We start from the raw sequence: 26,427 nt of genomic DNA on the forward strand, positions 1-26,427 counted from the left end.
TGGTGTAGTGGATAGCTAAGTGAAACAAATATGAGTTGCCCCATGACGTGCAGTAAAGCTAGACTGCTTAGGTCTGCGGAACACTGGAACGACAACGTGAAATAAAATCTTACTGAGGTTAAACATTCACAGCTATTTTTTGGCATATGTGGCATGTTCCAGCATCAGCCTCACCCATGCAAGATTCTCTATCAGAAAAAAAATGCAGTGGCCTGCCCTTGCTCTTGCTGCTATTAGCTCTTTGTGCTCTGGGTGAATATGAATGAAATGGTGAAAGAGGAAATGCAGACTGCCTGTCCAGATGTTGCTTGTTGCCTTGACTCAAGCTGTTACTCTGTTTACTTGCAGTTTTTGATCCCACTAAAAGTCCTCCTTGCAGGGGCTGGAGAGGGCTGTCTACACTGGCTGGGGCCTCCTCCCTGTCCGCAGCAGTGGCGCTCCTGGGGGATGCTGTCTTTGAGAGGATTTTCTTTTGTTATCAGGCTGGCTTGTCCTGGAGGGAGGGGAGCAGCAAGCAGCCTCCTCTGTGCCACTGGCTGGCCAGCCAGAGCCACAGCAGCTGTGAGCCACTGCTTTTCCACCTCAGAAAGCCTTTAAGAAGGAACCCGTAGAAGGGTCATTAAGGAAATGTGAGAATTTACAAGGTGAGGGCTGAATTTGGTGGTTTTTGTTTTGTGATTTGACTAAGAGCAATGCAGGAAATCTACAGAATTGATTGATTTCAGGGAGGAAGAAGGTGATGAAGAAAAGATATCCCTGGCCACAGTGGTTAGGGGAGAGTGGAAGGCACATGGAGGCAGACTTTGAAGGTGACAAAAACGTTTTTGCAACAGAGATTACTGAAAGTATTAAGAAGGAAAGCAAGGAAAATTAATGGGTAACAGTGAGTGCAAGTTGTGAGTACACGGTTATATACTTTGTAAGCAGCATTTTAGCTACTTTTCATATTAATTTTAAAGCACAGAGGAAAAAGGCCTGGGACATTGTTAAGGATGTTTTAGTTAACCCTTTCATTTTCTGTGGTTAACAGAAACTAACAGTGGCTGAAAAATCATACAAAAATCTCAAAACACATAAATTATCAGGAAAATGTTGTTGTGGTATTGCATTAAAACAGGTAAGTAGGGAAGCATGTACCCGTACGAGATGACGAGGAGAGTGACTTGGAGGATACAGGGAAGTTCGGGGCTGGTTTTCTGCTTGGAGAGGCTTTGGTGTTGCTCTCAGCCAACAGACGGTGCACGGGGGTAGGGACTCCCTGTTATGCTGTAGTCCAGAACACGCATAACTAATTGCGTGTAAATCCAGAACGTCCAGCCGTGTTGACGGCTTGACTTAAAGCCAGCACATGCAGAGTTGAACAGCTCGGGTGAGGAGCGATGGGTGGGATGCAGCAGCGCGGGCGAGGACGGGGCACGGGTGCTGGGCGAGGCGGGCGCGGGACCCCCTGCCGGGGCTGTCCCTGCCCAAACTCGCGGCCGCCGGCGCCCCGCATGCTGCTGGCGCAGGTGCACTGCACGGTTCTCATAACACTCTCTCTGTGAACCCTTTCCAGCCCACGACCTTCCCCCGAGCAAGACCTCGGCGGCGGCGCAGACTGGCAGCCACTTGCAGTGCCTCTCGGTCCACTGCACGGACGACGTGGGCGAGGCGAAGGGCCGGACTGCGGTGCCGACGTGGAGGTCCCTGCACTCGGACATCTCCAACAGATTTGGGACTTTTGTGGCTGCCCTGACTTGAACAAAAGAAATTATTTTTTTTCCTCTTTTTAATTTCAAAGGGCCGCTACTGCTAGGTGGACTATTTTTCTAGGTTGGTACCTGCTTAGTGGCGTATGGACTGGAAAGGGTTAATTTAAAGTAAACCTCAACTTTTTTTTAATCTTCTGCCACAGTATGTTACCAGTGTTAACCCTTCTGCAGTTAGCACACTTTTGCTTAAGATTTTCCTGCTAGACCACTTTTTCCCATTATTCTGTAATCTTGGCATACATTTATAGATGAGGCCTTTTCCTTTTTCATCTCAGCGTATGTCCAAGTCACGTATGTCATAATAAGACAAAGATACTACGTCTCCTCCTCCTTTTCTTCTTTTTTTGTTTTGTTTTGTTTTGCTTTGTTCAGTGCTTATTACAATGGTAATCCTGAAGAACAGCAGTTCAGGAATAAATGCCAGTTAAAGTGAAATTGTCATCATTATGTTATATATTGACACCCAGCTTTTGCCAGTCACGTACAAACCAAACAATTAATGCTCTCTTGAACATTCAGGCAGTGATCCTACCCTTTCCTGAGAAAATTGTTTTGTTATTAATAATGTTCAGCCTGCACCTCCCTCCCTCATTTGCTCTCCATCTCTCTGCGAGGTGAGGGCAGGGCTTTGTTTGTTTGCTGTTGTGAAGCCCAGATATGGAGCTCTGTCATGAACGGGCTGGTTCAGACGCAGCCTGGAAAGGCATACAGATGTGTCTCTAAATAAGTCTAACAGGAAGTTTGCCTAGTAGTGAATCGTCATTATATTCTCCACCAAACACCCAGACTGCAGTAGCATTGTCTTCCTCTGTCTCTCACTTCGAGGAGTGAGGGGTGCACGTGCTCCTGAGCAGGGTGTGCAGCCTTGCATGTTCTCCGTGGTGTTCCCAGAGTTGCCACTTTATAACTGCTGGAGGAAACAAATCAATCCCCCCAAATCCGTTGAACTCCTTCTGTGTTGCTCTTAGCGTGCAGAGCCGTGTCCTGGCCACAGGAGCGTGTGTGCATCACATGCATTTATCTGCGGGAGCGGCCCTGGCTCCCACCGCGGCTGTCCTGGTGCGGTGGCAGCAGGTGAGCAGTGGGGACAGCACAAGCAAGGCGCTGTGTGACCCAGGCCGGTCAGGACAGGGAGACTCCAAGTCAGACCCTCCCCAAACTCAGTCTAGGCCCTGTTTTTGCCATGCATGTGGAGAACAGTATTATTAGATGGACACAATAAAAGGAAAACCATACTTTCCTGGTCTTGATAGATAATACTCATTTGAGAAGAAAGCTGGAAGCAAACCAGATAAAAATACAAATGACACGATGATCTGACACTCCTCTGGTTTTACGTAACGCTGTCTATTATTTGTGTATCCTCTGTTTACAGGGAGTGTGAGCAGTCCCACCCTTGTTCAGGCCAGCCTGGCTTCCTTTGCTCCCTGAAGCTTAGTACCATCACTGGGGATTCAGGTTTTAGCTGTGAAATAAAAGTTGGACTCTCTGGAATTATTACTTCTCCCATGAATTCATAAAATGTCCCTTCTCAAGGGATAGAGTTCTAAGACTGCTTTGTGTTTTTAGATGATTGTGTTGAGCCTTTAATTATTTTGAAGTAAGGTTTTCAATAGACATCAATGGGGAGGGAGTTCTGCCTACAATGCTAATGGCACAGCATAGTCTGAAATTCTCACTCTTGATCATAAGTGGCATCAGAAAAAATTCGAACTGTTTAGAAAGACAGGAGTTCTTTCTTGTTATTTGAATGTGCTCTTATTAACCATGCATGGATTGATTTCCTTTTATGGTTCTGGTCAGTGACTTGATTTTGGAAAAAAAATCAGAGTTTTGGACCTTGATTTTTAATATTACTTTACTTTTTATCGAAGCTGGAGCTCCCACTAGGATGAGGATTTTTGCCCATCCTGAAGCAATTGACTATGGACCTAATGCCCACTTGGTTTGGAACAAAAAGATGTGATATTTTGTACCTTTTGTAGGTGTGTACGCTACTGAAAGTTCAGAGCTTTTCCCTGTACTTGCAATAAAATATCACTGTCCCTGGTAAAATATCTCCTGGTAGAGTAACAATTATCAGATGCCACTCTGGAGGATGCTTCCTTGCCTGTGATTTCTTAAGTCCCAGTTCATCAAAATAAGTGTTTAACTTTAAATCCTGTCTAGCAAAGCACTTGAGGATATGCTAAACTGTAGGATTTCTGTATCTGGGGTAAGTGCTTTGGTGGATTTGGTCTGCAGTTTTAATTGTTTTGTTTTAGCTCGTGCTTGTTCAAACTAGGTGTGTCTTGGAGTAAACCCAACAAAACACATGCCTAGACATACGATACTGTCTTTCAGCACTTACAGCTGAAAATTTAGGAAGAGTTCATGGTCTGATGGCATTCCTCTACCATAGCTCAGGCCTGATGGCTTGCTTCTTTGTTTTTAGTTTTTCCTGCTGCATTCAAGAGAACAGGTTTTTCAAGCTTCCTCAGGTCAGGGATGCACACCCTGTGCTACCAGAAGGAGACCTTTAAATGAATGCTGGATCAAACACTTCAAACTTTTTTTAAAGAGAAATCCTTCCGTAGGTAGAAATACATTGATTCAGTTGGTCTTTATACATCCTTTTCTTCTGGTTTGCTCTCTGCAGCTTGTACTTCTGGAGTTGTTCACTAGGGCTTTGTTTTTTTCACTTGCTTATAGAAGTATAAACTGAAAGCAGTTCCATAAAGAACAATGGAATTCTAAGCATTTTAAATCATATGAAATGAGGAGAGGATGGGATGTACTGAAACTGGGGGGTGTATTGTCAACTGGTCAGCTGCACGCTTGGGAAGTGCACGGGGCTGTAGCTCTCAGCAGCAGCTGAGAGTGCTCCCGCATCGCTGGGACTGTTGGGGCTGTGAGGTGAATGCAGCAGGCGGACAGGATTTTTAGATGGTGAGGAGTTAGAAACAATGGTTGACCTTCTGCTGGGCCTTATTGTCCATATAGTTTTGCTAAATAGTATGGCTACGTGCGGTCCTTTTGCTAACCTTCTGTGCATTCAGTCTTGTTGAATTCAAGTGACGTTACCAACTGAGCAAAAGGAGAAGACAGAAGCTCTGCTTGGAGTAGCTGTTAGCAACACAAGTACCGGTGTGTGCTTTTATGGTTTCTTTGCATCTTGCCAAAGATCAGAACAGACATGGTACATATGATGGACGAGTACAAGTGTAACTTCATGCTCATAACCTGGTGTATTTGGTACTGACAACACACACAGAAGGCTAGAGCTTTCTCACAAAGCTTATATTGCCTATGGTAATTGTACTGCTCTCATTTTCTCCATTAATTTGGCACTGAATGCACTGTGTTTTTTTTAATCTTATTTTATTTTTAACGTATATAAAATATCAGCATAGCCCTACATGGTAAGAATTGAAATGATTTAATTTTGGGAGTAATGACACTTTCAGCCAAAGAGCGTTTGAGAGCTATAGTTAAAAACCTGTTGTGCAAGAGGTAAGTTGTGCTCTTTTGTGGAGAGGGAAACTGAGGCACAAATGTTGTCCACCTGAGCTGTGTCAAAGGCAAATCCATGACAGAGCTGAGCTATAACCTACATTTGACCTCTGGCTCACAGCCCTCATCGCTGAGCTGTTCTGTGCTTCTGCACAGTGCTAGGCTGCTGAGGACGGTTTGGTACAATAAAGAGGGGCATATAATGACTTACAAGTTCCCCAAGATGACTGCATAAAGCCAGAGTAGTTTAAACTTGCACCTGCGCATCATACATGGCTTCCAGACAGTGTTGTACTAAGAATTCAAAGATCTGTGGTAAATATGCTGCTAAGACATGCACAATCCTTGCTTTATATTTTGAACAGCAGCTAAAATAATAGCTCCAAATTTATTTTGGAAAATTCTCTCCATCTTGCCCAGCGTTTTTGGTTCTCACACAGCCCTGTGCTGTAGGTGCTGGTTTAACTGGGAGGTTGGAAGGTGCCTGTCCTCTGGTTCTTGGCCTTGAAGGCTTATTTTCCTCCTGACCCAGGTTGCTGATCTTTTTGGTATATGTTAAAAGAAACTCTGTACTTATTCTTTAAGTTAAAGTGTAGTAGCAAATTGAGCAAAATATCTTTTGCATTTAAATTGAAATATCTCTTTGCCAAAAAAAAAGAAGGGGGGGGGGGGGAAGGGAGGGAAGAGGAGGCCTTATTTATTAAATACTCCTGAGAATTTTTTCCAGGCCATTTTTTCATGGGGTTAATAGTTCTCTGCTATTCTAGTTCAGTTGTTAGGAGCATCAGCGAGAGAGGAGTTAGACTCATTTTTATTTTGTTATGGTGAATTTCATCAAATATGTAAGGATTTCATTGTGTGATTTGGGTGGAAGGGAATGAACATCAAATTCATGTCATCCGTGTCATTTAGGGAACTTTTTCAGATACTGTATTTAGATGCGGTCATTCTAAGGCTAGTTGACCTTTCCAAAACAGGAAATCAGTCTGAAAGCTTCCAGGAACCAATGATAAGGCAAAATGTTCACACATTTCGTAAAGAAGGAAAATGTAATGTGGCCACAGGTCACCAAAATGCTTAAGCGGGGCGTGTTTGCTCTACTGTTGGGAGGGAGGGAGGAGGTGGGTGGTGGGTGGGGAAAAGCAGACAAAAATAAAACAAACAAAAACCACCAACAACAACAAAACAACTGGTAAATTTTGATTTTTTTAAGCTGCAGTGTAAGGTTTTCTCAAATACTAGATTCACAGCTGTTCAGTGAATGGTGTATAAGAGCATAAGCCATTTTTATAAAATTGTTTCTCCTTTATTGCTTAAGGCTAATGGAGAAAATAGTCTAATTTTGTCATAGAAATTCTCTGTTAAAATTGTTGGTTTGAGTCCATCCGCTCATAGATTCTGACTGATGAAACTGCAGGCGCTGATTTCCGGCAGTTAAAACTTTATCACTATTCACTACCCAAGAATATTACAGCTTTAAAACAGCCTTAAGCAAAAGGATGTTATTTCTTTGTTCTAAATTTGGTTCATAGAAAGGAAAAAAATTCAAAACACTGGTAATCCGTACTGCATAGCAAACTCTTCTGAAAAATGTTATTGCACATGTAAAATATGAAAACTTGACTCTGCTGTGTGTTAGGCAATCCTGTAATCTTTTTTTTTTTTTTTTTTTTGGATTCTTGTTAAATTCATTTCTTAAATGCTTGGTTGGAAGACTGTGACAATAGCTCATGAAATTGAGTGTTATTTTTCTTTTTTTTTAAATATGTAAAGTGCAGTCTTCTGTATTCATGCATATTGTACATATCTGTATATGTTTTACTGAGCAACTAAATAACAATAAATATGATGTTAATGGTGGCTATAGTATATTTCATATTGTGCTTTTTAATTTTTGCAGCAACTCTTTTTGTTCCTTAAGATATGAAGAAGTGAAATGATGCTATGCACATATGTGTAAACCTTGGGCCTCATGATAATTGGGACAAATTTCACCGGTGATCTGGCGAAATCCTCACTCTAACAATGGGCTTCTCTCACTGATACGGCTTCCACCCAGAGCCAGATTATTAAAAAAAAGTGTGGGGATACAATCTTCTCCTAATAACTAGGCTAGGAAGATTCCTAGGCTTTGCAGATTTCCTTTTTGCATGCAATGACGTGCACCTTTTCTTCTCTGGCGCAGTGACAGCGTGGGCAACAGGGAGTTGTTGTTAACAGCCCCCTGGCCAAATCCTGCCTCTCAGCTTGGGTGTTTCTGGTTCAGACCGACAGACACAGAGTGTAGCAAGGTTGGACCTAACTGGTCTGACCAGAAACATCCTTTTAGCTTAAGTCACTTCTCCTATGTGCTATTACAGCAATTCCACGAAGTTTGTTGAGCTACCTCACCTGTGGTAAAGGTCCTTGATGAAGAAATATAAACCTAACCAGGACCAATAGCAAGTCTGAAATTCGGCAAGGCTCTTCCCTGCATTTGGAGGATCACTGATTCTGTCCGTTAAGATGGAACACTGGATCTTTCGCAGAACGTCTTCTGGCAAGATTTTGAGTTAAATTCTATGAATTAAAATTAAACAGTCTAGAAGTCTTACTAAGATTCTAAAAAAAATCCCTTCGTCTCTCAGTTATTCAAACTTAGACTCTTTAATCCTTTCATATTGCTGTGAGCTTTCCAATGAATCCTTCAGGAGAAATGTCCTACGGTATTTTCCAAAGGAAAAAAAAAAAGCGATAGCCCAGGCAGTGTTCAAACATGTTTTTGAACCAAAGAAACACCCTTCCATATCTTTCATGCTCAGAGGAAACACAGAGAAGAGTTGGTTGTTTTTCTTTCTTTCTTTTTATTTATTTATTTATTTGTTTGTTTGTTTGTTTTTTCCATTTTGCTATCACATTCAACATGAGTTGAGATTCAGAAAGCCATACAGTGCTGAAAGAGCAGAATCATAAATTTTGGTGTGCAATGTAACAGGATGAGCCAATGTGTCTCCCACACAGCTAGTGAGTTGTTCTTGCATCTTACCAGCATTTCTTTATGCTGAATTAGGTATCTAGTAACTAATAGGTAATTCATCAAAATATAAATAAAATAGCAACACACTGTATTCCATATAATGCCACTGCATTCTTTTGTAACATTGAAAGCACAAATGGAAAAATAAAATAAACTGTTTTGAGAACCACTTCAAGTCAGTTGAGGGAGAAAGCTTCACTTCATGCTTTTAATATTCTTGAAGGGACTGAACAATTTGTGGAAGAGATGTAATCTGTTTTAAAGATGTGAGCTTACTTCTCATTATTTTGGCTAGGTATAGAGGTAACAGAGATGTGTTAACCTCGGCTCTAAAAAGCTGTTTCGTTTTTAACTGCTCTCCCATATTAAATCTGTTAATTATATGTTAGCTACATTGCAACTCTAGCTTTAAAAATAAATAGCTTGTTTACTTGTTTCTATGTGCAACCCTTCTGAGAAGTAAAGCTTGTGTTTTCACAGCTTTTTGCTCCTTGCCGTGTAAGTAGTGTGCATGTTTTTCCCCAACATTCATCTCAAGCCCATAACTTGTAAGTTTTTATTGAAATTATTTTTTCTTTTTGGTTCTTAGTGTTTTTTAAGTTTGGGCTTCCTTTTGATCCAGAGAGAGGAAACGGCGTTCTTGGAGGCTGCGTGGTTCCTTCTTCACAGCTGAGATCCCCAGAAGATGAGCTCTCCTGCTCTTCCTGTGCAGCCCAGTTTCCCCCCAGGACCAGGTGCATGGTTTTGGTCACAGGGAGCTTCTGGTGTTCCTCACTCCTATTGATTGCCCTTGACTTCTTCCCAGTCCTCCCGTTCTAAAAGAGACGCTTGCATGATGGCGACTCTGCAGGGTTAAGATCATTATGCTGCTTTCAGCTATTGGGGTACTTGGGACATTCCAGTGCAATTTCAGTCTCAGCTACTTTGCCCAAGCACAGTCTTGGGGTTTTCTGGGCTGTTCTGCTCACCTCAGCACGTGCTCTCTCTTTTGCAGCATTTCTCTTTCCCTTCTTGTGAGCAGAGGCTCTGAATCTTGTCTGGAGGAGATGGATGCTCCTGTAGCCGTGCCTTGTGCCGGCTCTGTGCCGCTCTGCCTGTCTACTGGGTGCTAGGAAAAGCCCCCATGCAGCAGCTTTCTGGCTGCAGAGCCCACGCCCTTCCCCAGCTTGTTTAATGTACTCTCATTTCTTTTATTTATGTGGTTATTTCACTAAAATGGCCATAAGCTGTTAATAGTTGGATTCATGCAGCCCCTCAGTACGCATGATGGCTGTTTCTCAGCTAGACCTGCTTGCATGCGAAGACTCCTCTGCTGATAGCAGCTGGAGCTGCTCCTCCTGCAGCCACAGTGCTCCTCTCCAGTCTTTTCCTGGCACTGGAAAGCCAGGAGGAGCTCGCTGTTCATTGTGCATCGAGTAAACGGATGAACATAAACGGATTGATCTCTGATTTCCTACTTTGTGCTGGCCTTACATGTTGTCTGGTTGTGTTGTGACCTCTGCAGATGTTGGCACGTGCTTGCTTACCTAAATCACTTGCCTTCGTGCCCAGTGCTCTGTGTTCAGAGAGGAGATTCTGGTCTGTGTCAGTGTTAAGCAAGCACTACAGAAAAGCAAGTAGTTGGTTGGAGAGCTTTTGTAGTTCTTGCTCTCCTAATTGTTGCTCCCTGTGCTCAGTCTGTGCTAAGAGCTGAAATCTGGCTGTAGTGTGTCTCTTTTCCCAAGTCATTTAACTGACTTAATTATGTCCTTTGAGTTATTTTTTGCATGAGGCTTTGGAATTCTTGTCACGGAGGAGACCCTATAAATATGTATTGCATGTTCAGCAGTCAGGGATCTGTCCAGAGCGCAGCTGGATCCAGTGTGCTGAGATCTGCCCAGCCCCTCTGCAATCACCTGACAGTGCTAACAGCCTGGAAAACAAGTGGCTGCATGGCAGTTTGTGCAGCGCAGCTTGTGCATGGAGAATGCACGTGCTTTTCTGTGAAGACTGCTGCAAATATGGCAAAAGAACTCGGCACTGCTTTGTGACTATTTTTCGCCATTAAGAGTTAAAAGTCATTAGCCTAAGGAGCCCTGAGGTCTGAACCATTCTGGGCTTTGGAAGGAAAACACTTGTCTGATCCGGTGTGGAGCTGCACAGAGCAAAGATGAAGAGATGCATAAGGCTTTGTTGTTTGTGGGTTTCTGTTTTTCACTCCCAGAGAGTCATTTAAAGCCTTTTTCCCAGGTTGCTGTCTGTGCTAACTGCTTAGAGACTACCGCTGATTTTGTGAGAGCATGGCAGAAGGCACAGGTTTCCCTGGAAATGGAAGTAAATAAACACAGGAATTAAAAATTCTGTGAATTACATTCTTGCGGCTGAGAAATGTTAGAAGATGGAGTTACGATGGTTTGCTTTTAACATGAATTGCGTACTTCCAAATATCTCCAAAATGCCTAGCTGAGGCAGTTACTTTCCTGCTTGGTGGCCACATTTTGTAGCCTCCACAGCCAGTTTTAGCTTTATGTTCAATATCATCACATACATTTTTCTTGTAAAAACGTTTGAAAACTCTTTGCTCGGTTGAACTCTGTAATGCTGTGCCTGCTGGGCAGAGGTGGAAATAGAGGTGATGTCTAGTCTGAGCTTTCCTTTTTTTTTTTGAAATGTTGCAGAGCTTATTAATGATAATGCAGAAAGTGGAGGTGATGGGACCCGAAGAAAATCATTTAGGTCGTCTTTGGTTAATTAGCGCAGGGTCGCTCCCTGTTCTCTAATTCCCAGAGCTCTGACCAGAACAGCTAAAACTGAGAAAGCAGTGGGGATGCATTAACCTTTTATTTTAAAAACAGAAAACAAATAAATGAACAAAAACATCAAAAAAACCCAAGCCTTTATCCCTAGCTGTCAAGCGGGGATAACATTCAGCCTGATGGAAGGGGAAAAAATCTCTCCAGCTGTACAGCCGCTGTTGTATTTGCGCCACCACCTTCTAGCACCCACAGACGGTGGTGGTGCGCTGCCAGAGCCCCGCGGGGCAGCTCCTGTGGCCCCCCCGGCTGCCCCTGGCTGGAGGATGGTGCTCGGTGCTCGGCACGACACGGGATGTGGGAGCATGGACCCATGGACGAGTGCTCACCGCAAAGCCTGTAGGCATCACTCAGCTTTATTATTTCCAGCTTTATCTTGTGTGTGTCACCACCTGTAAAACTGGCACAAGGGAAAAACTGGAAGCCCTAGTTAACGGTTGTTGTGTCCTTTGGCGTCAAATGTTACTAATCCGCAGAGAAAGAAGCAGTTGAATTGCCAATCTATGTTTAAAGTTGAAGCATTAATTTCAGCCTCCTTCTTGAAGGAGGCTGAAAACTTTGGTGTTATGAGGGCTTATGTCCTGATGAAACATCCTGAAGGGTTTGTAATACATTGGCGTTAACTGGCAGAGAATATTCAGTGCTGAGCTTCAGGAGGTGGGAACTTTTCTCAATTTCCTTTTATCCTCTGTAAAATGCCCCCTCTCCCTTCCCCCTTTCTTCCCCCCACCCCTTTTTCTCTTTATAAAGCTGGAATTCTTCCAGACTCTGCTCTGGGCTTGCAAGAAAACTTTACTGTGTAAATTTGCTCTTTGTGTTGGGAGTCCTTTGTTTAAACAGCATTGTGAGCTTGCTGGGGAGGGATGGAAAGAGGGGGAGCTGGGAGGAAGAATTTGAAAAGCCCTGACCCCTGATGAATAAAATCCAGCACATTAACACATTCTTCAATAAATTCATGATTGCAGATAAGGTGGGAGTCCCCAGGGCTGGGCTTTTCATTAACCCCCTGCTGGCTAACCCAAACAGACTGCAGTGTTTTGTTAGCGGGCTAGGACAAGCAGACCCCTTTTGTGGCGGAGGGGCTGAGCATGCATGGGGAGATCTCCTATAGGAAACCGGGTTACAAAATGGGACTCTATTTCAGAACAAACTCCTTTTGGTTAGTTTGATGAGATTACAGAAGGGAAAAGGCTTTAACAAGGGGCTTATTGAAGCTAAGTAACTGTTCTGAATACAGTGAGGACCAGGGCAGAAAACATATGATTCCCAAGTAAATAGGAGCCTCTACAGTATGGCCAAAACAGCGAGGCTGGACATGCTCGGAGCGGTTATTGTGTAGCTTGTGGGACCTGAGTGCACCCCAAGAGCGACCGGCGGCTGTGGATGCTCGCCCAGCTGTGTTCTCCAGCACACCCACACTTGAGCGGGGTCGGGCACCTGCATGGTGTGCACAGTGCGCATCGCACCTCATGTGATGCTTCAGGCTTTGAAACCATACTTGTCCTTCTCGTTTCTGATGGGAAAGTTTAGCTAGGGAAATGTTTTGCTTTTATGGAGACTTGTCCCTCCAAAAGCCTCCCTCTCATATGAGGTAGGTCTTCTGGGTTGTTTATTGGAATATTTACATTTCGAAAGGGTCTGAATTCTGTGGCTTTGCTCCCAAATCTTGTTGTGCCAAGCAACTCAGATTATCACTCAGCCCAAAGAAATGTATTTTGGGATGAAAAACAGAAAAATCACAAGTTTATCTTAGTTTCTTCCTGCCTGCTAGCAATAACTCTGTGCAGGTTGTGCCCATGTCAAGTGATTCCTGTCCCCCAGGAACAACATCAGGTATTTTGTATGTGATGCTGCACGTGGAACCAGTTGTGCCACGCTGTGCATCCCTCCTGCTGAGGACGGCAGCCCGCAGGTCTTGCCAGCTGCTAGAGGCAGCACTTCTGCACCAGGGCTCTGCCGTCAACACCAGTACTGCCATATCCTGCCTTCTGACTTTGCAAACGTAACTTTGTTCTAATTCGATGGGTTCTTTGTTCTGTCTGGTGGGTAACTTTATTTATGTAAAATATATAATTTCAAGTTATTTCTCGTTGCTGCTAGCAAAAGGATTTTCTTATCTTCCACAGAAGACAGTTCCTCTCTCTCAGAGAACTGATAATGTTCCAGACCTGATTGTGCTCCTGGGCCCGTTGGCATCGCATCTCCTCTCGTGAATGTAAGGAAGCACCACACGCTTACATGGTTTATAGGGAGAAGAGCAAAGAATGAGCTCTGTGTTCCTGTAAACTCTCTGCCTGGGTCATGGGCATGCAGGCCCCCGTGTACAGAATCTTTTCCTGCAACTCCAGGGCAGCCAGTCTCCTCCTGGGGAGGCCCAGCAGAGTGGCAAGGCTGTTTGGGACTGTGAGCACTTTGGGTCAGGGAGATCTTGGCTCCCCCTGTGCCACGGCTGGCCTGGGAGATGCTGGGTTTGCACCGCAGCAGTGCCGGCACCCCGTATATTAGCTGGGTGAAACCTCAGGCTTTGTGTTGTGCTTCTTACCTGCTCTGCTGGCATTATGGGGGAAACAGCCAGTGATTTTCACCTGAGATCCCTTATAAGCTGATAGATGTCTGCTGTGGCCTTCTCTCCCAACAGCACTGTGAGGAAATGCAGTGTGGGCTGCTTTTCAGTCTGTTTTAAACTATTTAAATTTCCAGGTTAGTAAAGATAGAGAGACACGTATTATATTTTTAATTAAGTTAAATGATTTCAATTTATGAACCCTCAAGGTCTCCATGATGCAGTGAGACTAGGAATTGCCATTTTCCCTAATTAGCATCTGATGCCCTCGGTGCTGGGATCTTCCGGTGTCTTGTACAGTGCTCTGCACAGGTTTTGGCCTGGAATAACCCCAGTGGCTCGCACCCTGTGTGAACAACCTCCTAAATGTGTTTGCCTTGTAAACTTGATACACCTTATCAGCGCTCGTGCTCACAAGCCTTGGTAAAGGCAGTCTATTGTGTTGAGAGGTTACTGCTGCTTCAGTGCAATTTAATATTTTACCATTGCTCTATCTTATTGACAAGATGCACCTGGAAGAGGAAAAACACGGTTGTTTCCTTCAGGTAGGTAGAAATGATCAGCTCATGTTCTGGCCACAGGTGCCTGTGAATTGCTGCTTGTTTGCCGCATGCCAGACTGATGGGCATTTCTTTCCAAATATCCTCCAAAGCCAGCGTTGCTGACCTAGCAAGGGAATTGGGTTTAACATTTTGCACACTGGGCTGTGAAGGGCTGTCATGTTGGACTGGGAGGAGCAGACACGGTTCCTTCCCATGGAAAATGCATCTGTTCCCTGCATTCCCTCGTTCCTGGGTCTCTGTGCTGGAGCTGAGGCACAGCGGGTGTTTCCTGCTGTGCACCCTGCTCGGGTGTGCCATGCTGCGCATCCGTAGGAGGGGCCGCTCGAGTGTGTGCCCCCCCCCCCCCCCCTTTTCCACTTATTATTGCAGACTTTGCCTTGTAAGCAAAGCTGATTTGTACATGTTGGGGCTCATGCTCTTTATCCCTCTGGCTGTGTTCATGTGTTCATGCTCCGCAGAGGGCTCAGCCGCTTGGAAAAGCCCCGAGGGCAGCCGGTGCCGAGTGACGGGGCCCAGGTGCTGGGGCTGGGCTCAGCAGTGGGGGGCTGCAGAGAGGCTCTTTTCAGGGTGGAGGTCAGGGGATTAATCTGAAAGCCAGGTTCTGTGTTCTTTTCTCCCTGGAATAATTCAAGTTCAGCTCCTTTCAGGCCTGGTAGCTCCCCAGCAGGCCTGGAGTGACGGCTGTGAGGCAGCGGGAGCCGCTCGTCCCGGCAGGATTTCCACTTGGGGCTGGCTGCCCACGCAGGCTGCCCGTGTGGGCTGGGGCTCGGGTGCTCTCTCTGCTGCGCGGCCGCAGCCTGCTGCAGCTGGCCCAGATGCTGGCCCAGATGCTGGCCCAGATGCTGGCCCCGCCGGTTGTGTCCATGTGCAGCTCTGCCACCCGCGGCCGTGGTGGCCCCAGGCAGGCAGGGCACCCCACGCCTGGGAGCTCAGAAGTAGCCCGTGGCCGGGGGACAGCGCAGGTGGTGACTGACCTGACGATTAAGGCATTTTATCTTAATCTGAGCTGTTAAGAAGTATCCCTTTTTCCATGATGTACGATGCAAAGATCAGGCCTGGAGAGCCACACGGGTCTCGCACAGCTCGCAGGGAGCACACCCGCTGGGACCCCGGCAGGGCTGTTGCAGCCTGCGATGGGGCCGGCTCGCTCTTTCAGCTCTTTAAAGGCTGTTTGTGTTTGATGGGCTGATGCGTATCAAATGCAACCCATCTTCCCACTGTCTGCTGTGTTAGCCCCTCGGTATAGCCCTCTGAAAGATGAAGCACCCCCTCCCCAAATTTCTGATTTCACACTGATGCCCAAGCATTCTTTGGCAATTTGACCCCATTGTATTAAAGTAGTTAAATTCCTTAAGCATGTCCTTCTGCAAATATAGTGGTAATATTTTTTACATAAATATCAGCATGGCAACAGCACGGGATACCTGGCCATGTCAGGAGATCTGTCGCAGCAATGGTCCCGTGGGACTTTGAGACAGCAGGAAAGCTCCTTTAGGCTGCAGATGTGCCCACGATACAACCACACAGGACTGAGGAAGCTGCTGCGTGTACCAAGGTGCTCTGACATCCTTTGCTGCCTGCAGCACTGCTGCAGCTTGCACAGCCATGTGTCCTAGTGAGCAGTCCTTGTGCCTTGTGTGTGCAAACAAACAACACTGGTATAGCCCAAAGAGTTGCGTGCGGACCAGCCACTGTGGCAAAGCGGGGGTGAATGCTGGAATGTTCAAGCAGGAGTCTTTCATGCAAATTCCCTTTACCTTTATGTTGGATCTAACTGAAAGCACTCTGGACGCCCTATTTCAGTGCACTATGGGACTTGACTGTTAGACCTGGGCTGGAAGCCCTTCCTGACCCAGGAATTGCCCACTGGGTCCAGGGGCAGCCTGGGAAGGCCCCAGGAAGGGAAGCAGCTTTGGTAAATGCAATAATTTAATTGTTTTTGGCTAAGTGGGAGAGCTGGGGCAGAGATCTGTAACAGTTCTGCATCTGATCTGCTAGCCCTTGCTTCAGAAATTACCCTGTGTGATGTAGTCACTTGTGAGTTAAGATTTAGTTTCAAATGTCTTAAGTTATTATTGATGCTTGAAAAGGTTACATCTGCAACTCATTTTCTATGTCATTGACGTTCTTTTCTGACAAATAATTTCAGAAATATGCAGCAAAATGTTTTGGCCCACAAATGCTGCAGCTCACCAAGTGTGCAGACCACATCTTTATACATTTTGTAAGAAAAAGCTTAACTCCTCATGTGCTCTTGCAGCTCTGCCTTCCTCAGCAAGGCATGCGGGTGACACAAAGCACATTTTGCTGACCTGGCAGTGCCCACACGGGTGGCGTGAGGCATGGAGGAGCAGAGGGCGCAGGGCCCAGACCCTGCTGTCGGGTCTGGTGTGCAGGGCTGGCCACGTCCCTCTCTCCAGTGGTCACTGCATGATGAAAACCCAAGGGAAGAAAACAGGTAGGTGATGTTCTAGTGACAGCCACATCTTTTGTTCTGTAGCAACTTGTCTTGGGAAGGGAATACTCTTGGGTGCCCCTTCTTGGTAGGTTTGTTAATGCCCAGGCTTTAAAGTGCAGGTGTTACATGGTGTCAAGACCTGGAGTTTTGGACAACAAACCCTGCTGTCTCATTGCAGATCCCAAAGGAGTTGTAGGGTGAAGGTCCAGCCTGCTACCGAGGGACAGCCAGCTACAGCTTGCTGGCTGAGTAGGGGGCACACCCCAGAGCCCACCCGAGTTCTGCGCACTGTCCTGACATGCTGCTCGTGGCTGTGGCCGAGCCCCTTCAATACACGGATCACTGGCATGCTCCTGCAGCTGTACAACTGCAGAGGGAGGTGCTTTCACTGGGCTTCCCAGCTGCTGTCACAATGTGGTAATGATTTCAGGGAGACATAATCCAGATTGTTTGAATGAGAAAGCAGTAAGTGACCTTGGCTTTCTGGTTAATGCCCAGGTGTACGAAGGGGAAATAATAGAGAGTTGTCTCATAGGAATCATCATCAAAGCCAAGTATCATTCAAGCAATTTACTTTGGAAGGTGGAACTTGTCTTTTTATTTACCAAGCACCGCTGATGTCCAAGATAACATTTATATCAGATGGGAGCTTTTAAAGTGCTGCTCAGACAGGGCTGCTGACCTTCTTCTAGTCTTATTAAATGTTATGCATTTGACACACTCTTTTCTGTTATCTAAATTACCAGCCTGGCTGAGAAAGGTGGCTGCAGTAGTGAGCTGGGTGAGGTTAGATGTCATCTGAGTGTCTCTGCTTGATGTGCCTTTGCAGGCAGAGCTCAGCGGGAACTTAGCTATTGGGATGAAAGCCGTAGCTTAACCTACGGGCAGTTTGAAATAACTTCATTGTAGAGCGGTATCCAGAGTGAAGATGGGACTCCACAGGAACGCTTCCCTTTCCCCAGCTTGCCTTTGTTGTCGCTACTTTGGTGAATATTAAGAGGGGTTGCTGACCCTTGCAAGCCCACGACCTCTGTATCTGAAAGGCTGGTGGAGGAGAGCCTTCTTCTCAACCTTGCAGAGCCAGTCTTTCACCAGTACTCTCCTTTCTTTGCCAGCCTGACCCTATGGAAATGCAATCTATGGAAATGCACCTTCAGAGCTGCCACCCTTGGAGCAGATTTGGTGCTCTCCCACCATGTGTGGCCAGCCGCTCCACCTCGCATGCCTCAGGCAGGGTCATGCCTTCTCTGGGAAGGGAATCAGCAGGCAGTCTGGCTCACATCCTGCAAGTAAGACCTGGTGGATCATGTGGCTGATAACAGTGCAGAGGGAACTTATCTGGGAAGAATGTGGGAGGCGCGCAGCTAAAGGCTGCATGTTGATCTAAGAAAATTGCATACGAAAGGCTGCAGTGACTCACCTAAATGCCTTGCCTGTGCAGCGTTACTGTATGCCATTACTCTCCGCATGCATAGGCTGCCTGTCCATCACTTGCCATCTTAATGCCTGATTCTTCCATCATAAGGGTAATGCCTAGAATATCATTTGTTAATTTTGGAGAAGGCAAAGTGGGGGACCGGATTTTAATTTTACAATGTCTTCCTGTTTCAGGAGCTGTGATACCCTGCGTGTAGGTCTGGCACTGCAGGTTCTTGCTGATTTTGGGCAAGCTGCAGTGAGGGATCCAACACAGCACACGGTCTGAGTCTCACAAGGCACAGCACCTCTCCTGTAGATGCAGGAATTTGTTCCTTCCAGGAGCTGGACATATAGGATGGAATCTGATGAATTCAGTGGCGAGGTCTTGGTTCATTGTATGAGGAGGAAAGGGTTGTGTAACTAGACCCTGCAAAATCCACTAGTGCCATGGTAGTTACCATAATGGGCCGTGACTGTATTGCAAGAGGCAGCACAAACAAAGCTCGTTCTTTTTCTTTTGCACTGTTTGGTAGCTGGTAGCTGGGCCCACCACAACTTATTTCTGCAGGTTTGTTGAGTTCTCTGCAGAAGACAGTCTTAGGAGCACTGATGCTGTCTGAGGGGAACCCTAGCCAAGCCCTCTGGGAGGGCAGGGTGCCAGGCCCTGAGGTCCAGGCTCATGCCGTGCCCTGGGCTGGCTCACGTGCATGCTGTGTCCCACCACGGACGCAATAGTCCTTGTGCTGGGGTCAGCTGCAGCTAGAGCTGCCCACACCAGCCCTCCAGGGTTGCTGTGCAAACCATCCTGTGTCTCATTTATGCTCGTTAAAGCACAAGCGGGCTCCTAGATGGCTCTGGTGAGCAGTAACTTCATTAGTGACTGACCTCTTGCTAAATAATGCAACTGGCCCATTGTGTGGAGAACCCACCCTGACATAGAAGACGGCCCTCCTGTGCCATAGAAGATGCTCTCTTGTGTCACCCGTGCTCTGCAGATGGTGCCAGTGGTGGCTCGTGTGGCTGAGGCACTGCTGCCTGTGTCCTGTGTGCCAGCAGCCCATAGCCAGTAGCCTCGTCCTCTGAGTAAACGGGAGGGAGAAGGGTTTTTGTGATCCTGAGCCCCTGCCCTGTGTCCCAGCAGCAGCCCAGCCCAGTGTGGACGGGCCCGAGGGATGCTTGTGCTGCATCTGGCCTCCTTGCAGCAGGTTCCTCCCCAGGCGGCCGCACTTTGTCCTCTGGTAGGTGTGCCCCCGGGGCCCAGGAATATCTGAGTAGACAAAAATGGATGAGCTATTTCTATGGGGATTACAGCATCCTGTGGTCTAATTATTTCTGGCACCTTGCCCGTCTGAGTGCCTCTTCAGTGAAAAGAAATAACAGCTTGACTGGGATATGCTCTAAAAGACAAACTAACACAATTTTGTTACCTTCCTACTGAGGTGTCAAACAGCAGTTTTAAACACTTGCAGCGGAAGGGATTGGGACTGCTATGAAAACAGCATTTTGCTCTATCACCAGGACAGTTCTGCAGCATGCAATCATTGTACACAGGCTTGTTTGCTAGCTGCCCAAAGGTGGCAAATGCTGCGTCTCGCTCCTGGCACACGGGAAGGGCTGCACATGCTGAGCTGGCACATCCCTGCGGCCAAGGCAGTGGTAGAGCTGTGTGCCCCATCACTGTGACCGGTGGCTGCTGCTCGCGGACCCAGTGTGAGCCGCGGCGCGAGCTGACCGGGCTGCAGGGAGCTGTGTGCAGGAGAGGCTGGATCAGCCCACGGGCTGCTGAGCGGTGCCTGCTCTCCAGAAAAGCGGCAGCTGCTGTCTACAGCTTTGTGCCGGGCAGCACTTGAGATGCTTGCAAATCAGTGAGCTGTTCATCCTTGATAAAAGGCATCGCTGATCTCACTGCGTAAACACCCTGGGCCTTGACAGGGCAGGAGAAGATTGGTCTGGTGCTGTGGCTAAGGAGGCCTTCTCTGCCTTTTACTGGTGTATCCATAACCTGGTGATTTCCAAGATCCTCAGCTGAAAGTGCTGGGAAAAGGGAGCAGATGAACAGACAGCACTTCCTCGCAGGAGGGTGTGACCTTTCCAATTTGCAGGCAAATGTGTTGGAGGAGGGGAATTAATTGAAGTGACTTGATAGATTTCTTGCTTGTATGTAATATGAACTGTATGCTCAGAGTAAGAGGATTCGTGATCTCTTGATGGGCTGTGCTTGGAATCACAGTTCATTTCCCCTTGTTGTCGAAAGTCTAAACGAGCTTTCTGGCTGTAATGAGATCGATGTGCACAAGGCTTTGACAGAACTAGTCACAAAGAATGCCTTCTCCTACCGGAGCAAATGACATGAAAACGAGCGTTAGGTTTTAGGGCTGACCACAGCTCCTGGCAGGTGCCGGTGAGAGCCAGGCACTCACTGATCCTCACCCTGGTGTCGTGCAGAGCTGCAAAAGGCCCAAAGCAGAGCAAAGGCAGCGCTGACCTTGCCTGTGCAGCCATCTGCCCACCCTGAGGGTGCTGCTGAGCACTAAAAGGGGCGCAGAGGGGCAGCAAGGGGATTCGTGCTGTTTAAGAGGAAACTTTTGTCCCTGCTTTTGAATTAAACTTTTAAACTTTTCTGACCTGATTAGAGAGTTTTTGTGGTATTCCCAGACTATCTGCCTGCAATGTGTGCTTAAAAGTAATGTTTTCTGTGATATTTTTCTCAATAAGGTAATAGAAAATGCTGCTTGTACCTCAAGTTAGCTCAGCACTTGTGGGAAGATCATTAATTCCAACCTATAACCACAGCTAAAAAATATATTGCTCCTTAGCCCTCCGCTTCATTGCCCAAATAAAAAATGGCAACATGCAGACCTTCTTACAGAGACTTATGGCAGGGGGTTACTGTGCTGAAGTGAGACAAGAGACCTGCGTGTTCAGCTGGGTTCCAGCAGCGGGCAGAGGCTGTGGGAACGTAGCTTGTGGTTTAACGGAACTGACATGTAGTTACTGCGCTTTTCTAATTGGTCCTTTTATTTGAAATTATTTCCTTGGCTGACCCCGGCTGTTTCCTCGCCTTCCCTTCCTTGGCTCTGTTCCTCTGGGTGTGTGGAGGGACAACCCCAGCACCTCATGCGCTGAGCACAGGGCCCAGGCAGCCCTCCCTGCTACCAGCAGGAGAAGTCTCCTTTGTGGGTGTTTGGTTTTCCGTTCTGGTCATTTCTTCGTAATTTGCATTGTAGGGGCAAGATCAATAGAGTCTCTTCTTAAGTTGGTGATAAAAAACATAATTAACAGTGTTAGGGATTTAGTTAATAGCATTGGTTAAGGATCCTAAATAACCTAATTTGTGATGTGTCTTTTAACTGCAGTTTTGGCTTGATCAGATGAAGGCAGCTAATGGGACAGTTGTCATTTCTTTATGGATGGGAGTACGGATTAACTTGGAAAAAGCAAATGCGTGTAAAGAGTATGTGTGATGCTGCTTGTACAGAACGTGTGGAGACATGAGTCACCTTCAGAGCCTTCAGGCAATGAGTTTAAAACCTGCATGGAAGTACACAGAAACCTTTTTATTTATGTTGTGCAAGCTGTGAAGGATGTTTTCGGTTGATGATGGTCCTTGGTAGCAAGTAATGTTTGCAGGAGGTTTCTCCACTGCCAGAGGCCTGGGGGTGCTTGCAGCCAGCCAGGCTCCCGGTGGGGTGAGGAAGGTCCGAGCTGACAGAGGGAGCGCGGAGCAGTGCGGAAGTGCCAGGGGGTCGCGTCCCTCACCCCAGCCCCGGTGGCTTGCTTCAACAGCCTTGCGTGAGCTGTGAGCTGCCAGGGCTGGTGGAAGGGCCTTCATGTGGCAGTCTGCTTATGGATCACGCATGCAGCACACAATTGTTGAAAACTGGCCTCCTAGCATTGCTGGATTTAAAAAAATATTTGTGGTTTAGTTTAATGATTATACAGTAAGTCACTTGAACTGAATTTTAACATATGTAAAGGCAGAGCAAGGGAAGACCCTGCAGATATTTCTGGACTCCTGAAGTATCTCCAGACTGGGACTGTTTCTGAGTTCTCAGTTTCTGCCCATGGAGCCAGTGCTGTGGAGTCTCCTCTGCTCCTCACTGCCCCTGCAGTGCCTGGCTCGGGGCTGCCCGCGGAGGAGCATCAGACCAGGGCTGATGGGGAATTGGTCTGTGTCCGCCCTTCTGAGTACACCAAGGAGCCCCAAAGGTCCCATCTTTGCATGCACTGCGCTGTTGTGGATGAGAGCAAAGACAGCCAGAGAGGGCTGCTCCTCTTGCTGGATCGCAGTGGTACCTCTTGCTCTGCCTCTGCAGATCTGGAGGTGCAGAAGCAATCTGCTGCCCTTACCATGACCTCGCCTGCGGGACTCCTCCAGCAAGTGTCTCCCACCGTGGCTGGAACCTGGAGTAAAGGAGAAACCAGGCTGTAGCGGAAGGCGCTGGGCAGGGCATGCGCGACCACTGGGGCTGCGGGTTTCAGGACAGGCAGTCGCGCCGTGGGGCAGGACTGGCGATCCCCCAGCCACGGTGCTGCTACCGTGCTGCGGGCCTGAGCTGGCCCAGGAGTGGGTGGGAAGGGCAGGGGCAGCCTGTGCCGATGCCGGCTGCCCGCTGGCGTCTCTGGTCTGGGCTTTGTGCGGGCGCGGGTGACACGCGTTCCCCGGAGACGCGGCGCAGCAGCAGGCTCTCTGGTCCCCTCCCAGCCCTGGCTCCCCTTCAGGCAAATGGTCTCTCACATGGAGAATACAAATGTGTGATTCCTGCCCTGGGACTGTCGGCAGCTGCTCCCACAGCGGGCAGGCATTGTCCCTCCCTGGCCAGGCTCCCTGTCCCAGTGCAGGGTGCGGCGAGCGGCTGCCTGCCTGGGCCCATGGCTGGGGGACGCTGCCCTGAGAAGGGCAGCACCTGCGGTGGGAGTAAAGCGTTGCCCAGCACCTGGCCCAGCTGGCGGCAGCTGTGGTGCTCCTGCAAGGTCGGTGCCTTCAGAAGCCGCATGGGGTGCTGAGGGGGAGCAGGGCCTGCTCCCTCCCGCCATGGGCTTAGGGAGCTGCTGGGAGCCGGGCAGCAGCCCCTCGTGTGCGTCCTCCCCGTCCTGCTCCAGAGACAACTCGGCCGTGCAGGCCCGGTGGCCATCGTGCCCTGCAGTTTTATTGGTGCTGCAGCTCAGTTCTGGTCCCTCCAAGGAGGGCCGGCAGCACAGCTGTGGAGCTCTGCCCATCTCTCACCCATTCTTTGGAAGCACGGCGGGGGGACAGCCCTGGTTGCTTCCAGGCAGCTGCCTGCTGGGCCTGGATGTGACATTTGGCTGGTGCTGCAAGGCCACCAGGACTGTGGAGTTCTTTCTCTGCAGCTCATTCTCCTGGGGCACAAATTCCATCTCTTAAAACACTTAATAAACTGTATAACAATGGCTTAAAAGATGTCAATGAACACAGTGACATCCTGGGGAGGTGGTGGAGTGCTGAAGTAGAAGAACCTGTGAGAAGTGCAAAAAGAGGAGCTGCTTGCAGAAAAGGATGCTGTCTTCGTGCTCTCTGGGTGAGTGCCACCGTCCTCCTGTTATCTCTGCTCATTTCTAATTGGTTACATTTAGCAGAGTTCTTGGTGCCAGCAGTTCATAATCCTGTAGTAGACTGGTAAGCAGAACCTGAGCTTTTGATTTATTTGCATGCTGCAGAGCAAAGGGAGGGAATGTACTTGTGCGCTTTCTGATTGAAGCGGGATAGGGACTTTGGGGAATAAATAATGTGATGACACCAGGACTCGTACACTTGTTCAGCTGCATTGATTTCATTCAAAGGGTCTCACAGTTCTATTGATCTGGGTCTTTCTGCTACCTGCAGAGCCTTGGGAGCAAGAGGACCAGTCCCAAACACGTGAGCGCCTGTATGATATTTTACCAAAGCCTCTTGCTGCTTTGCAAACAGCTGCTCAACAGCTCAGGGGTATTTGCTCAGGTGCTGGTGTAGGGGAAGAGTCTCCCCAAAGGGTTATGTAGTTAATCGTTGCTAGCTGCCCGTTATGGATGGGAGAACAAGAACCTCTGTATCTGCTTATATATTTAATTACTCCATTGTAAACAAGCCAATGCACAGGCTAACCTAACAATTAATAACCAAAAAAAAAAAAAACCCACCCACATCCCCAGAACAGTTGTTTCCACCAGCTCTTCTCATGACAGAGCTCCTCGCTCCTGTAATAAGGGAGGACACATCTTCAGGGTCGCTGATCCTCCCTGGCTGTGCCAGGCCTGTGTGCTCCCCATCCCCCTGACCCTCCTGGATAACCTCCTCATTCGTAACTGCCGGCCCCACTCTTGTCTTTCAAGGGCTAAACTTGTTCAAATGAATCACATTTGGCATATCTCCCTGTGGTGCCTCTCCAGATAAAAGTGGTCCCAGCTCGCATGCTCTATTTTTGTTTTGTTTCTGTATGTGACAATTTTCTCTATACAAAACCCTCTTTTGTCATTTTGTAGAAGAGATTATGGGGCAACAAGAGCCCGCCTTTTTTTATATCCATCTTGCACTTTTGCAGGGCTCCACAAATGGCATTGTTCATGGCCAAGGAACAATGACATTTTTCTTTTCCCATATCTGATGTGATTAAAGGAGATGCGGAGCAGAAGTTACACTGAAGATTATTATGAACAGTGGGGACTTTGCTACTGGACGTGAAACACAAGGGAAGATTTTGGCCCCGGACTTGCTTCCTGTAAAGTAAATCTCCTTTTTTCTAATCTGCAAAAAAATCTGAAATTATTCCCTTGATAAAGACTGTAAGTGGACAAAGTGCATCCTTCTTGTGCCCTCCTGGCCAAAAGTGCCTTTATGTTGGACCCAGCTTGAGAGCAGCCACCCTCACTCCCTGGGGTGCTGCATGGCTGGGGATGGGTAGAGTGCATTTAGATCAAAAAGCTCGTGCTTTTGAAAAAAAAAAGAAAAAGAAAAAAACGCCCAAGCAAGCTGTTAGCCAAGGGTCTATGGCCCTTTTAGAAAGACGAGAAAGGAACTTGCATTTAAAGATTTTTAGCTGAAAGGGACCTGAGACATCTGTGAAAGAGCAAAAGGTGTAAAAGATGTTTCTTAGCGGCTGGGCTCAGTCCTGGTTTCCTTGAAGTCCTTCCCGGCAAGGAGGGTCCTGCTGGGGGGAAGGGGGGAGGTTGAATAGTCACGGAAAGTGCTTTTTTTTTTTTTTTCCTTGCTTCCTGAGGAAATAAGCCTCGCTGAGCATGCTGTCTGTTCTTCACCTGATAACTGGGGAGCCATGTTGCCAGGTTGCAACTCGGCCTGTTGAGGAAGAGGGTCTGGAAGACGGGGAGATGATAAGGTTTGTGCAGCACGTTCAGGGGCTCACTGTGTGCCTGCCCTCTGCCTGCGCTGGGTGGGACAAGTGAGCCCTGGGTCTGTGGCGAAATGGGGGGCACGGGGGTGCTGGGGGCAGGGTGCAGGGCAGGCGTGGTGCAAGCTGTAGGAAAGTTACCAGCAGCTGGTTTGGCCGTTCCTGAAACTACTTGTAAGAATGGAAACACCCCAGCTAGAGGGTCATCAGCATCTCTGGGGTCAGTCCTGCACCCACGTATCTCCCTTTGTCACAGGGCTGGTGCTGTGCAGCTGGGCTCAGTGGAGCTGGTCTCTGGACGTTGGCTTAGCACAGCCTGGGACACGGCGTGCGGGGGGGTGCTGGCGTCCAGTGGGACTGCGGGAGGGGGGCGCAGCTGGAGGGGATGCTCTGCCGGCTCCGTGTCCAGCATGCGTCTCTGGGGAGAAGGTGGCAGGTAAATGGGATTGAGCGTGGTGCTGTGCTGTTTCTGCTGTGCAGGGCACAGCTGGGAGTGTGTGGGCGTGGGGGTGATGTCTGGGCACTCGTGAGCCAGCAAGGGGAGGGATGTGGTGGTGCACAGACTCTTCAGTGGGGTAAGTCTCTGCCAAGGGACAGAAAGTCTTCTGGGGCTGTCTTCTCTGCGTGCTTCGCATCTAGGAGCCCTCACCCTCCGTCTTGGAAGGGGTGCTGCCTTGGTTGTCTACCAGGATGAGGGACTGCCGGGGTGCTAGCATGAGTTCTGGACAGGAAGGATTAATTTCCCTACCTCCCTTGGATTTGGCCATAGCCTCCCTTGTCTGTTTTGGGGATGGTCAGCCTTCACATCTTTTCCCTCTGTTCTCCTGCAGTTTGCATTGTCATGTATTCTGTTATTGATATGTAAAACAGCTCCTTTGTAGACTCCCAGACACTTCAGGCATGCTGAAAGGATGACAGTGTCAGGCTGTGGCTGGGTAGGGCCCTGCAAGCAGATGCAGATGCTTTCAGCACACATGGTGGGAGCAGGTGTGCTGTAGGCTGTGGTCACAGCCAGGGACCACCCTCTGGG

The 26,427-nt window shown here is 47.9% G+C and overlaps 1 protein-coding gene across 3 annotated transcripts in view; it reads left to right on the plus strand.

Moving 5' to 3' along the window:
- The window catches only part of MN1 (MN1 proto-oncogene, transcriptional regulator), a 111,560-nt gene that overhangs the window by 35,209 nt on the left and 49,924 nt on the right, over window positions 1-26,427 (plus strand). Inside the window, exon 3 of one of the 3 annotated variants that reach the window (XR_010825615.1) lies at window positions 1,556-1,685. The exons of 1 other annotated variant lie outside the window; for it this stretch is intronic. Coding sequence is in view for 1 of the 2 variants with exons in the window: in XM_048073838.2 (XP_047929795.2) it covers window positions 1,556-1,740 (185 nt within the window). In the remaining variant the exon portion in view is untranslated. Of the gene's footprint in view, window positions 1-1,555; window positions 7,104-26,427 lie in introns of those variants that run through there. One more of the 3 variants, XM_048073838.2, reaches the window with a different exon arrangement.

This window comes from Anser cygnoides, chromosome 17, assembly GCF_040182565.1.
Source record: "Anser cygnoides isolate HZ-2024a breed goose chromosome 17, Taihu_goose_T2T_genome, whole genome shotgun sequence".
In the NCBI taxonomy this organism is placed as follows: domain Eukaryota; kingdom Metazoa; phylum Chordata; class Aves; order Anseriformes; family Anatidae; genus Anser; species Anser cygnoides.